Genomic DNA, 13,312 nt, shown 5'->3' with positions numbered 1-13,312 from the left:
TCGCCCTAAATCTGTTATTTGTTTTTTATGTATTAGTGCATTATTCTGTGTAAATCATTATTTAAATGATCATAAATATAACAAATTATTCATTATAGATTACTTATTCGGCTTATTTACAAGTCTTTTTAAATATATTTTCATTCTGATTAATTTAATAATGTATATGCTGTAGTATAGAGTTATTGACATCACAATTCATAAAATAAAAATCCCCAAAAACATAAACACATCTGTATTATGTATTCTTATTAACTTATTGTTGTTATGATTATTATTATGCAGTAGTGGCCCACTCGTGGCCGGGACACCCTATTACACTATTTGTCAAGCAGGTGGCAGGCATGTAACACAAACCTCTTGCAACATAAACATAAACATGAAAAATGAAATATGAATAATATTCTTTAAATTGCTTCGTCTCTAATAAAACAAAAATCATATTTAACAATAAAACTAAGTTAAAAATCTGTTAATATCGTTCCATATGAAGCTTGATTCAAATGACACCGTGGGACTTCATTTCCCAGAATCCCGCGCGGTGTGAATGCCTACACGCGCTCCTCTGAGATGTGTCTCAGACTCGGGGTGACGCTTTCTTGAGCACATGAGGTACGTGACGTTCACTTTAGCGCTATCACGCTCTTTTATGACGTTTTTAAACTATTAACGCGTGACCAGCGCTTTGTAAACTTGGACGCAGCTTTGCGTTAGAGTTCGAATAGTCTACTCGCTGTGGATGCTACATGAGGAATGTTTGCTAACAGAAGCTATGGTGCTCGAGCCGCTAACTGTACGTAACTTCGCACCCACACCTCAAATCCTGCGTTAAAGTGTGTGTAGCACATTAGCGGCTAACGCGTTTAGCCTTTAGCTTGTCGTGCTAGCACGTGAGCACTGGTTTGCTAACATGTATCATAACTCCCAGCAGGAGGACTGACACGTAACGGAGGTCATGATGACCAGTCAGGAGGGAAACTGGGTCTGTCTCTAAACCACTAAGACAAACTGTGAAGATATTATATTGAATCTGATTCTTCTCTGCGTTGTCTCTTTTGGACTTTAGTTTTTGTCTATATGTGTGTGTGTATTTGTATGCATGTGTGTTCATATGTGTCATGTATGCAGATGTCTGTACTTGTTTGTATATATATATATATGTGTGTTGTATATATAAGTGTCTGTCTGTGTGAGTATGTGTCATGTATGCAGATGTCTGTATATATATATATATATATGGGGGTGTATGTATATTATGTTCTTCCATATGTTACATTTTGACATTATGGTCAAAACATAATAAACAAAGTCTTTAAAACATACTGATGAAATTAAAGTTATTTAATCATATGATTGAAGAAGCATGACCCTGGTTTATCCACAGTCACATGTGTCACCATAAAGTAATTACTTTATTATCTGCTGCTCTTTATTATCACTATTATGGTAATAAAGCCTTATAAGTAAATGTAAGGTTAATTAAGTTAACTGATTATTTTATTAACATTTATTTACTCTAATAATCACAGTTCACTTGTTGAAGGCAAAGCAGCTTTGTGACATTTTGTTTCTACAGTAGAAAATCTCATCAACCGAGTGAGAACAGGACGACTAACATGACTGTTATCGTTGCAGGTTACCAATGACACCACACTCTGCGACTGGGTAGCCAGCGACCAGACCGTGTCCCCGTGCGGAGTGAGGCAAAGGTCAACACTCTCTCTTACATACAGTCAGCAGCATGTAGCTCTTTAACCAGCTCGTCCCCAACCTGCTGCACAGTGTCAGTCGTCCCGGGCATGGACAGACCCAGAGGAGTTGAACCTGCAGCGTGATTTGAAGTCTCCAACCGAGACAGATACTTTTGCTTAGTCTTTTGTGGAGGAGGAGGAGTTTTGCCTGGAAAACAAGTCCTCGCATGCTGATTTGACACGACAACAACAAGCCACGCTCTGCTGCACAGTGTGGTCCACCAGCCGGCGGACATAATGGCTGCAGGGGACGCAGCAGAAAGTGAGGACAGATCGGACGCAGAGATGGACCTGAAAGAGCTGGAATCTGAGGCGGCTGATGGACACCCAGACGGAGACGTGGAGAAAGTCGTCTCTGCTTCCGAGGCGCCCACAGAGGACACCCCGGACCCCGGAACGTGGAAGTGGGCCGTGATATTTCTGTGCTTCTATGGTTTCATGTCATCGATTCGGCCAGGGGAGGCTTTCATCACCCCATACCTGCTCAGCCCCGAGAAGAACTTCACCATGAAACAGGTCAGTTGAGTCTGCAGGCTCAAATGTGTTAGTGCAGGTTCTGTGCTTTCAGCGAGGAATGTGAGAGTGCAGCAGGACAATGTCCGAAAAATTACAAGTGGGAGGGTTGATGACGTTTCTAACATGCTAAACAGGAAGACAGCAAATACCTCAGGATGAAGGGAAGGAGCTGTACGTGTGGGATACTCAGACGAAGATGTCAGATTGGAATTGTATAAGATTCAAGTTCTTTTGGCGTTAAGGGAGGATAAGAGAGGCCGTCAGAGTTTATACATCATGTCCTGCCTCGTCTGAATGTTCCAAACATTTTCCCTTTGGAGTTACGACTACAGTAAATGAAAAGAAGCGGCATTTTGAAAATCTCTACACTGTGAAGTAAACATTGATAGACATGTCGGTAGAGAACAGACTACACGCTGAACTTTGAGACTTTCTCAGCTTTTCCTCTGAGCAGCCGTTACGCAGTCAAATTAATGAGTGCCCTGTGGAGCATTAGCTGATCCATCTTACTGAGGTCCAAGGTCACATTCCTCCAAAGTTGAAACAAGTTTATGAAGGCTTAGACACAAGCTATGGAGGATTCAGGACTTGTGTGTTACTTTGTTCTGATTTGACCGTGACCTGATACCAACAGTTGTCAACCGGCCAACTTGTCATTCAGGGAAAGAGAACATGCTTCAGACCAGAGAGTCCTGGACTGAAGCTTCACCTCAATGTCTGTTTTAATCTGAGTTGGTGATATTGATATTAACACACACACCTTGAAATCCAGCTTTTACCAAACTGTGGAATAAGCTGCTCCTGATCTATTATCTACTACAACTGCAGATATAAAAATATCACACTGGACTTTTTTAAATACAATAACATGAAACTAAATGGACAAAAAAAGCACCACACCTTCGTCCACCTCCTTGATTCGAGCTTCATTTCTTTTGTCTGTCCCCTCCAGGTGACCAATGAGATCACCCCGGTGCTGACCTACTCCTACATGGCGGTGCTGGTGCCGGCCTTCCTCCTGACGGACCTCCTGCGCTACAAGCCGGTCCTCGTCATCCAGGGCATCAGCCAGGTGGTCATTTGGCTCATTCTGCTCCTCGGCTCCAGCCTCCTCGAGATGCAGCTCATGGAGTTCTTCTACGGCATCACTATGGCGTGCCGCGTGGCCTACTCCTCCTACATCTTCTCCCTGGTCAGCCCCCTCCTCTACCAGCGAGTGGCCGGATACTCGCGCTCCGCCATCCTCTTAGGGGTGTTCACCAGCTCCGTGCTCGGCCAGCTCTGCTTGTCTCTGGGCAACATCACCTTCTACACCCTCAACGCCATATCCCTGGGATTCGTCAGCTTCGGCCTGCTCCTGTCAATGTGCCTGCCGTGGCCCAAGCGCTCCCTGTTTTTCAACAAACAGCGGATTAAGGAGCAAAAGGAACTGGCTGCGTCGGCTGTCACCAAATCCGAACTGGACCAAATGAAGCCTAAAGAGAGCGAGTCGCCCTCTGCAGCTCCTCCGTGCACCGCGTCGCGCTGGAAGGATCTGGTCCTGGTGCAGATGCTGTTGGAGGTGAGAAACGTGGTCAGGAAGCCGAACCTGAGGCTGTGGTCCCTGTGGTGGGTGTTCAACTCCACAGGGTACTACCTGGTGTTGTTCTACGTCCACATCCTGTGGAACAAGGTCTACCCCGCCACTGAGAACCACAGAGTTTACAACGGGGGAGTGGAGGCAGCTTCTACATTACTGAGTGAGACATTTTTGGAGCTACAGAATTTAGAATCTTACTAGAATGTTTCATGTCGTGCACATTGTCAGTCGGTGTCAGTTCCACATTCCTCCATCCTTTTTTTAACATGTGTGCATTTCCAGCTCGCTTAATCTATATTCAGATAAACAGCTGCCAAATAAAGTGTTTATTGTGTTTTAATGTCGTGCAACCAAATGTATAAAGTGTAAGAAAAGTGTCATATTCACACTCAAATAATGTGAAGAATGTAAACTGCATTTCGGAGGTTGTATAACTCTTACTCTGAAGTGATTACATCAGGCTTCATCAAAGTTTGCTCAGTAACCAGCACAAAGGTGACTCCCAACATTACAAAACCACATCTGATAGCAGGTTCATGATGAGTAGAGAGAATCGTTGATGTAAGTTACACATTGACAAGAAAACTCTCGTCAACTCTTAAATAAATACACTGATAGAAGTGTAAATGTAAAGTTAAGACTTTGACGGAATGAAATATTTAAACTGGAGAAGTGAGGATTTGCACTGAAGATGTGAATCTGACTGACGTGTGTCGTGCAGGTGCAGTGACGTCCTTCGCGGCCGGATACGTGAAGATCCGATGGAACGTGTGGTCGGAGCTGGTCATCGCTGTCATCACAGCCGTGCAGGCGGGTCTGTTGCTGCTCATGGGCACCACAGACAGCATCTGGGTGTGCTACGCTTCCTACGTCCTCTTCAGGGGCTTCTATCAGTTCCTGGTGCCTATTGCCACGTGAGTAAAGTATTTTTAGACCACATGTATGCAGTGTTTAGGTTATGAGCCCAAAGTACAAGTCAAATAAATACTTCTCCAACATGCTCTCTGTCATTTAAGGTAGTTGTTATCACACTGGTGTTTGTTCAAGTGCTCATTTTTCCTACCTCCGTTATGACCTGACTGTAACGAAGAGGACACACTAACTTATAGACACCTACTGATTTCTGGTTTCAGTCTAACCCTCTGTTCCCTCCGCAGATACCAGATAGCCTCATCTCTCACCAAGGAGCTGTGTGCACTGGTGTTTGGCATCAACACCTTCCTGGGGACTGTACTGAAGAGCATCATCATCCTCATATTCGCAGACAAGAGGGGCCTGGCACTGGAAGTGCACCAACAGGTAAAACAGTCTTTTGATAATAATGTTTTAAACAAACAAAGTTTATTTACAAATCTAAATAAGAGCAGCACGGAACGAGCTGTGGCAAACAACTTTGTTTCTACTCTCAAAGATGGTCCTTCAACGAGCTTTCTAACAAAAAGTATCAATACTGTGTATAAAATATACATTGTTGTTGTACTTGTAGAAGTCCTCTACCTAGAAGTAACAGGGGAAAGCCTCAATAAAAACACAAAACTATATACCATCTATTTTGTCAACATAGTTAAGTTTTACCTCTATTTTTGGTTTATTGTCACAAAGCAAATCATGTTCTTTCGGGGGGGGGGGGGGGGGGGGGGGGGTAGGGTTCTGGTCCCTGCTGTTGACAGTTAACGTAATCAGCCTTTCTCCCAACAATGTCCTGCTTGGACCTGATCGTGGTCACGTCGCCTCTCAGTCAGTATTTAATCAGATTCACTTTTCCTTCCACAGTTCCTGGTGTTCTTTATTTACTTCGTCCTTATCACCATCGTCTACTTCGTCTGCGCTGCTGTGGTCATCATCCGGCACTACAGAAACCAGCCCAAGGAAGGGGGCGTGGCCAACGGTCAGGCCCCACCTACAGAGCTCAGTGCCATGGGATTGAATTCAGAGGCGGAGCCTTTTTCTAATGGTCAAAGTGTCCGAGCGTAACTTCGAGAAAGACGAAGCTCGGCTGCTTTCAGAGGTGCACCGACATTTTTCCGTTAATTTTTCCAGAGGTGCGGCTCTAGACAATTTCCGAAAACTTTTTCAGCCTCGATTAAAGTCTGGAAAATGTCCGAGTGAGCTCAATGTGAGAGTGGAGCAGGAAAATGTCCAGAAATTTCATAGCGAGCGAGTGGAAGTGTTGATGTAATTTCTAACACGCGTCGGGTACAAAACTGGAAGAATTCAAATACCTCAGGAGGAAAAAGAAGATTTCAACTTGGGAATACAACGAGATTCCAGAGTTTAGAGCCGACGTGTTGTAAATATGAACATGTGATCACCACAGCGGAGTTTAAACATCATGTCCTGTCTCGAACGTGCTCTATCCCGGCTCCACCCTGGCTCCACCCCCTCGCCTCAATGTCTACTGTTGTTGCTGCATCCTTTACGTGTCAAACGCAAATTCTAGATAATGTCCGCACACAATTTGTGGCACATTTTGCGGAGTTCGTGTCTGTCGTCTCTTGTGAAGTCGATGGAGAGGTGCGTTCGCTGCTGAGCCTTAATCATAGAAGTGCCTCATGTTCCCGTCTTGGGAGAGTTGTGTATTTGTTCCTGTTTGGATGCTGGTTTGTTGTGAGAAGGAAAATCTTCCGACACTATCTAAGCTCCAGTGTAAAGACAAACCACAAGGGGCCAAACTTCAGCTCCTGTTGTATTTTGTATAGGAAACGAATCTGAAGCTGTAACATTATGAGCTGCCCTCTTTCAATTCATTACTGTGTGATCACTGAAATGGTTTTTGGATCATTAGCCTTGTTTTTATCATCAACACTCCTGATGCACTTAATGTTAGATCATCACTGTGTTAGTGCCATTTGAAAAGAATTGACCGCATCAGTATAACTACTCTACACATCTGAATAGTTTTCACATCACACGGTTATGAAATCAGATCATGAACGGTACTTTCTTATGACTGAGTATTGGGGCCACTTCTAGAAAAACTAAAATCATAGATCTAGGGATTAAAATAAACATTACGAGAATGAGGTCTTAATAATATGAGAACTCTTGTGGGTTCTCAGTACAGGATCTTTTTTAAAATACTTATATTGTTGAAATATAAAGACTTTTTTCTAAAGTTATTACAACTTTCTTCTCTTTTAAATTATGACTTTATTCTCTTAATCTCATTAAATCAGACCTTATTCTTCTGTATTTTTTCTCAAACAATATTCTTTATTTTCTCTATTATGACTTATTTCTCTGAACTATGATTTAGTTTATGAAATGTATGGCTTTTTCTTCTCAGTAAATTAAGATTTTACTCTTGTAATATTTAATTGTTAAAATTAAATTGCAAATATAACTTTATTCTTATTCCCCTATTTTAATTTTAGCTTTTCTTAAAGTGACCCTAATACTTCGTCTGCAGATTTTATAATGATTTGATTTTTAATAGATTTTTATTACGGTTTTAACACTAATAATGTTGACGACCATTTTTAATGTAGAAAAATACGGTACACAATACGTTGAGTAGGAACAAAATCTAAAATGAAACTTTTATCACCACATTGGTTTTCTTCAGTATCTCAGTCAATATTCCTGCTGCTAATTCTCTGCCTGGTTCTCGTGAGGAGACGGAGCTCAGAGACGAGCCCCCCCCTCCTCACACCGGGGTCAAAACTCTGCTATTTTTACTATCAGAGTCTGAAGAAGGTGCTGGTCTCCAGCCCGAGGGGAACGTGGGAATGTAACACACGTTCAGCAAGAAAGACAACTCAACACAACACTTCTCATTCTAGCTTCTGTTTGTCACGTTAACTGAGCTGTGACCTGGATTACATTCAAAATGTATAGATATTTTTTACTTTGATTTAAATAGTTGCTGAGAATTGATGAAACTGTGAATCTGTCTGAATGCTGTAAAAGGAAAACTGATATTTGATATGACTCATATTTTGTATTCACAAATAAATGACATTTGGTGGATAAAACAAAGCCCCTGGATTTTAATTTCGATGTTGACCATATTTATCCAATGTTTTATTGCAGAAAAAAGTTATTGTAAATATTTAAGGTCCCAAAAGATCTTTTCAACTCAGATAGTTTTGATGCGAAATGTTTTGGAGCCCTGAAGTGGAAAAACAAAATATTATTGAGCAATAAACCAATAAATAGCTCCTCAGTGGTCATGTGACCTCTCGGGGATCCTGAACTCAGATTGATAGCCACTGCTGGGTCACATGTCCTGAAGTCCTTCTGTTGTCTATTACTGCACCAATGGGATGAACTGTCTGTTTCTTGAGCCATAAATCATTATTCGTCCTTTTCTTGATACTGAATTGTGGATTTTCGCAGCTGCAATAACAAGTTTAAGAAGGATGTTAAATATCTAAGACTTTGTTGTTCTTATTTGATGTGAATGTTGTTTGGTCAGCTGCATTCCTCCCTCGCAGTGTGAAGACCCACATCTGCCTGATTCTTGTTTGTTTTCCTGCACTTCTCAGAAGGAGGTCGGGTTTTCTCCCTCGACTGTTTCTGCAGCTGAACACAGAGACGAGATGAAACCTTCGAAATCTTTTACTAACGTGCAACAGCCGGTTTCTGTTCCTCTTCTTCTTCCTTCGTCCTTTGAGTGAACTGCGACTCAGCAGATTGTTTCATTTAAACCGGATTCCTCCTCGTCTTTAATTTAGCTTAGAACAGTTGTTGTTTAAATAGAATATTAAGTGTTAAAAGTTTGAGCAGAGGTTGGAAAAAGTGAATAATCATATTGCACAGGAAGAAAATACAATTATTTTTACTGTTTATCCTGAAATGCTTCTGCAATGCATTCAAGCAAATGTTCCATAGACGTGAATGAGTGAAATGTGACGATGTGCTGCCCTCAAGTGGTCAAATTCCGGTATAACATCCACATCTCATTTAATTATTTTGGAAAAGAGAGGAGACATGGAAATTCAAAACACATGATTTGATATTCTGTCAGTTTTATTCGATATCACCTTCATAAGAACACTTGTACATATCTTCATTTCATGTTCTCACACTGCAGCAAATCGTCAGCAGGCAGGCTTTAAATATCTCAGTGCCTCTGGTTTCGAAATGTCTCGAACCTTTTAAAACTCCCAAAAGTAAAAAGAACAAGTGCTTTTTTGTTGGTTAAAATAAAAACTTGATATCCTCAGCTTTCAAAACGACAAGGAAAAAATTACAAAAAGGACTCGGAGTAAAACCAGGAAAGTGTCACCTGATCTAATTTACGCAGGAAAAGAGGAAGAGTTTTTTCACCCTTCTGCATTTCAAGAAAAGTCAACATGTGGAAAATGGGGAGATTATGTCTGCGTTTCTTTTCAAGTTTATTCTCGACATTTAAATTTTGTTCTCAATTTGCTCTTTTTTGCTTTAGTTTGATTATGTGTTTAAAAGCTGCAAAACTAAACATTTAAAAAACTCAGAGCAAAATATAGAGGTAACATTTAACGGACAAATAAATAGAAGATTTAAAAAAGATCATACATCCAAAAATAACAACAATTGATTGACCTTGAGCTAAAACTCCCCTGTATTTAAACGAGTTAGCAAACTGGCTGCAGAGGAGTCGGTGGAAAAGTTCGGCACAAAGCCTGTATTGTTGCTGTCGGCCTGGACCAAACAATGGCGTCCCTCTTCCACCTTATTGAAAGTCCTGCTGTGCTCCAACGCCATGAGGCTGCGTGACATCCACACTAGAAACTACACCCGGCCGCTGGGTTAATGAGTCGGGGGGGCAGTTGTTGGTGCCAGGTTTGGTGTCGGTCACAGGAAAGCTGAGTTTCCTGGCTTTGTCCTGAAATCTCTTTTCCGAGCGAACCTCAGATGGAGCTGAGCTCTACCTCAAGTGTGAAACCTTCTCTGTGGCTAATGAGTGGAATGTGGGATCGTTGTTTCTGCACGTTTTCTCCATTTGTTCGTTTATGTCAGCGCAGTTTCCTCTGAGGGACGATAGAAGGACAAAAGACCACAGAATCACACACCCGATAGAAACATTTACATTTACAGAGACATCATCTTGTGATTATTGAATCTGTTACCGTCGTCTCGTCCCCTTTCTCGACGAGTCGTGGTTCCATTAGTCTCAGCATCTCTTGCTGTATTGGTGATATATATATAGATATCAGTTTTTTTTTATCATTATGAAACCATTTGACAAACGTATAATAAGTGCTGAGGCTCAAACTTACACCCCCTCTCGTCCTTGCTCCAGAAATCTGTAAAGTGCAACAACAGAATGAATTTCTCTGAATTTAAAGGCATCAATAGAAACAGCGAGTGGTTCGAGTTACTGACCTGCCTCCCAAGGCATGGATTCTGCGGGGGAGGGGGGGGGGGGGGGGGGGGCAGATAAAGAGGATGTGATGTCACGGAGGCCAGAATATATCGAAAGGAAGTGATGTCATGAGCTTTAATGTGGTTTATTCCAGTCTAATGCGTTAGTTTGGTCTTTATCACATTGTCAGCTTGATTTAATCTAAGGTGTCTCATCGACTTTATAAAGATTATAAAGAAGTTTAACTGAAATCCAACAAGAACTGTCAAAGCTATTTAAAAGACAAGAATCCAAACTTTTACTCACAATTCTTTAACATGCTTTTAGTTTGAAAGGTTCTTTAAAAAATGGCTCTCTTACCTTTCTGGAAGAACCACATCCCTACGAGGAAATAGACACAGCGGCCATTACTAAACAAAGCAGGATTCTGTTGCTTCACACAAAGGGTTAACTGTAGAGGGCTTCCTACCTGCTCTCCACCTGTGTATGGCAGTCAGCAGCCCCACAGCTCCCAGCAGGGAGAGGAACACCATGAGTCCAGTGTTGATATTCACTTGCCTTTCAGCTGCGGGAAGACGACAACAACAGACACACAAGTTGCTCATGCAGCCGTCACACACTCTAACTCCTGTAACGTCTGTAGAATATAACTCACGCGTCGTGTCGGTGGTGAACGGGTTGGCGATGCGTTTGCTGCTCTCCAGACTAACAGGATTTTCCAGCTCGCAGCTGAACTCCTTTACATTCAGACTCTCCTCCTGAGAAATGAGTCATACACATCAAGTTCAACCACTTCTGTACTACCCACAAAATGTCATATTACAACAAATGAATCAGAAAATAAAACTAGGGCTAGAATCAACGCTTATTTTCATCTTGATCGTTCATTTTTAGTGAAATCAAACATTTTCCTTTCGCCAACCTCCAAGTAAAATGTGCGTTAGTGTGAAACTGGAAGAAAAAAACTCATCGCCAGTGTTGATGTGCTGGAAACTAAATGGGATTAGGTCATGTCCTGCATGTTCTACCCAGGCTCCTCCCCTCTCCTGCAGCGTTCTCCGTATGTGAAACACAAACGCCACCTTTTCAATGTGGTGATCTTTAGGGGCGTTCCCCATTGGGACGTCGTCCAGCTTCCAGTTGTAGATGACGAGCTCCACGTCTGTGAGGTTTCCCTCGCAGGTCAAAGTGCAGCTGCTCTTCTCTTCGTTGCAGGTTGCAGTTACTTTGGGAACGGGGACTGGAGCTGAACAGAGAAGATGAATATTAAAAATGTCCTCGTGGTTGATGAAAGTCTCTGAACTGTGACTCACCGAGGACGATGAGCCGAGTGGGAGTGGAAATGAAGCCGTTGATTTCCGGGGTGTACAGTGTGCTGTCATTTCGATTCAGTCCCCTGATTGTCAGCGCTCCAGTTGAAGTGTTCAGGCTCGTGCGCCCTTTAAAACACAGTGTTAGTGCAGTAGAAATCCCACAATGCAACTGTTGTACCTCCTAGCGTCAGCTTACCTTTAAAATGACGATTGTAAGTAACCTCTGAGTCGGGTGTATCCCACTGGACGCCGATGTTCTGGCCATCTTTCCAGATGATGTGGTTGATGGGACCAGTCACGGAGTCAGGACTGAGGACGACGTCATCGCCCACCTTCTTCTGAAGCTTCATCGCTGCCGGGACTAGAAGAAGAGACACCGTGTGGCGATTTAAAGCAACACTGTGTGAAACTGCTGAGCAGCAGCGCCCTCTGCAGTCGGGTCAAGAGATTGAACTCAAACACAACTGAACGGTGGAAATTACCCATGATCCCCGGCTTCTTGAACCAAAAGAGCTGCTGCCACAAATACAACAATTCATAATCATATTTTAAGTTAATTCAACATTAAGCTGCTGCAATTTTGCAAGCAACTGGTTATTATTTATTTATATTATTAAAAAGCTAATGATTGATTGATTGAAATGTAATTTCAACATTTTTAGGTTTTGGACTTTTGGCTGTAGACAAACAATTATCTGAAGACTTCCCCTTGCGGTGAAATGTCAATTTTCACTATTTTCTTTCTCGATTACCACAACAAAAGAGAACAGGACCTGACAGAGTTGTTCCGATGTTATATCTCAAAGAAAAAGATAATATTAGTTTTATTACAAGGAGTGGAGGTTTTATATGTGTAGCTACATATACATCTATTGTTTCTTTCCACAGAAATATTTAGTAAAATGCTCCTTTTAAAGGTTTTAATGTAAACATAAATAAACAGGAAACATAATGGCGTCATGGCAGTTGCAGCCCTGTTTTCAGTCAATATTTGTTTATTGTAAATAAATCACGCCGAATTAATGTTTAACAGTTCTTATTTTACTGTGTACACTTTAATTTAGTAAGAACAATCAATAGATAACTTTAATCCTGAAGAGAAAGTTAAAATCGGTTTATTCTAAAGCAAGTTCTGTAAGAAATTCCTTTCCCATGACTCATTTGCACAGTCGACATCAGGATCTGGGTTACAATGAGGTTTTCTTATTATCACTTTAAGAACGAAATCAAATCCCTCATACACTTTGCTGCTGACAGAGAACATGAGCTACTCCCTAAACACCAGTGGTGTACACACGGCTCCATACTGGGCGCGGTCAGTGGAAGTGGAAAATCCCAGTGGATCGACGCAACCTGCACAAAACCACCCAAAAAATCCAATATGATCTAGAAAAAGAGTAATTTTCCAACAGATGGAAGTAAAGGACAGGACTCACCAGCCTGTGAGGACACGCGAGCCAACAGGGCTGCAAGCACGAACACACTGTGCCACATCTTCCCTTCTCCGTCTCTTCACAGTTCAAACAGCCAGAAACCAGTTCAGATCCACACCTCTACTGGTTCGCGGCCAGACGAACATGTCAATGATGATAAAAAGACATTACAGCTCAAATCCGGTAAACGAATCAGTTCATTGCTGACCGGTGGAAGAAAAGCTCGAGTCTCAAAGTGAAAGTCAAGAGCCTCATATAAGACTCCGCCTCCTCTGTCGTCACCCCAGACACTATTTATAATCCTGTCAAACCTGTTGGTCACCTGTTTCACAACAGTGTGAATATTAATACACATATGATTGTATAATAAATACAATCTGCACATATTTCAGTTAGACTATAAACTCATGCTCCTCTGTTATATTAGGTAT

The 13,312-nt window shown here is 41.9% G+C and overlaps 2 protein-coding genes across 5 annotated transcripts; one reads left to right on the top strand and one right to left on the bottom strand.

Moving 5' to 3' along the window:
* Positions 1-543: 543 nt before the first annotated feature.
* Positions 544-7,824, top strand: slc19a1 (solute carrier family 19 member 1). 4 transcript variants are annotated; one of them, XM_062380773.1, is made up of 7 exons: positions 666-793; positions 932-982; positions 1,636-2,267; positions 3,220-4,006; positions 4,568-4,760; positions 5,004-5,145; positions 5,620-7,824. In XM_062380773.1, exons 3-7 carry the CDS (start codon positions 1,989-1,991, stop codon positions 5,818-5,820), a joined length of 1,602 nt encoding a protein of 533 aa, XP_062236757.1. In that variant the 5' UTR covers positions 666-793; positions 932-982; positions 1,636-1,988; the 3' UTR covers positions 5,821-7,824. The 4 variants fall into 4 exon arrangements, with proteins under 4 accessions (XP_062236756.1, XP_062236755.1, XP_062236757.1 ...); XM_062380772.1 differs by lacking the exons at positions 666-793; positions 932-982 and adding an exon at positions 544-612; XM_062380771.1 differs by lacking the exon at positions 932-982 and having other exon boundaries at positions 654-793.
* A 972-nt stretch (positions 7,825-8,796) lies between these two features.
* LOC133933757 (uncharacterized) lies at positions 8,797-13,144 on the bottom strand. Its single transcript, XM_062380969.1, has 11 exons — positions 12,885-13,144; positions 11,645-11,809; positions 11,449-11,574; positions 11,218-11,381; positions 10,791-10,893; positions 10,605-10,700; positions 10,496-10,516; positions 10,156-10,176; positions 10,050-10,076; positions 9,900-9,956; positions 8,797-9,800 (listed from the first exon to the last, which is right to left on the bottom strand). Exons 1-11 carry the CDS (start codon positions 12,940-12,942, stop codon positions 9,781-9,783), a joined length of 858 nt encoding a protein of 285 aa, XP_062236953.1. The 5' UTR covers positions 12,943-13,144; the 3' UTR covers positions 8,797-9,780.
* Between the last annotated feature and the right edge of the window lie 168 nt (positions 13,145-13,312).

This window comes from Platichthys flesus, chromosome 22, assembly GCF_949316205.1.
Source record: "Platichthys flesus chromosome 22, fPlaFle2.1, whole genome shotgun sequence".
Classification (NCBI taxonomy): domain Eukaryota; kingdom Metazoa; phylum Chordata; class Actinopteri; order Pleuronectiformes; family Pleuronectidae; genus Platichthys; species Platichthys flesus.
This window is presented reverse-complemented; position numbering and strand designations above follow the sequence as displayed.

Bases quoted from the DNA above. Each gene is read 5' to 3' on its own strand.
- slc19a1 (XM_062380772.1), top strand. From the start codon at position 1,989: ATGGCTGCAGGGGACGCAGCAGAAAGTGAGGACAGATCGGACGCAGAG. The intron at 2,268-3,219 runs GTCAGTTGAGTC...TGTCCCCTCCAG, and splicing joins AGAACTTCACCATGAAACAG to GTGACCAATGAGATCACCCC. The intron at 5,146-5,619 runs GTAAAACAGTCT...TTCCTTCCACAG, and splicing joins CACTGGAAGTGCACCAACAG to TTCCTGGTGTTCTTTATTTA.
- LOC133933757 (XM_062380969.1), bottom strand. From the start codon at position 12,942: ATGTGGCACAGTGTGTTCGTGCTTGCAGCCCTGTTGGCTCGCGTGTCC. The intron at 10,517-10,604 runs GTAGGAAGCCCT...ATTTCCTCGTAG, and splicing joins CATACACAGGTGGAGAGCAG to GGATGTGGTTCTTCCAGAAA. The intron at 10,077-10,155 runs GTCAGTAACTCG...TGCACTTTACAG, and splicing joins ATCCATGCCTTGGGAGGCAG to ATTTCTGGAGCAAGGACGAG.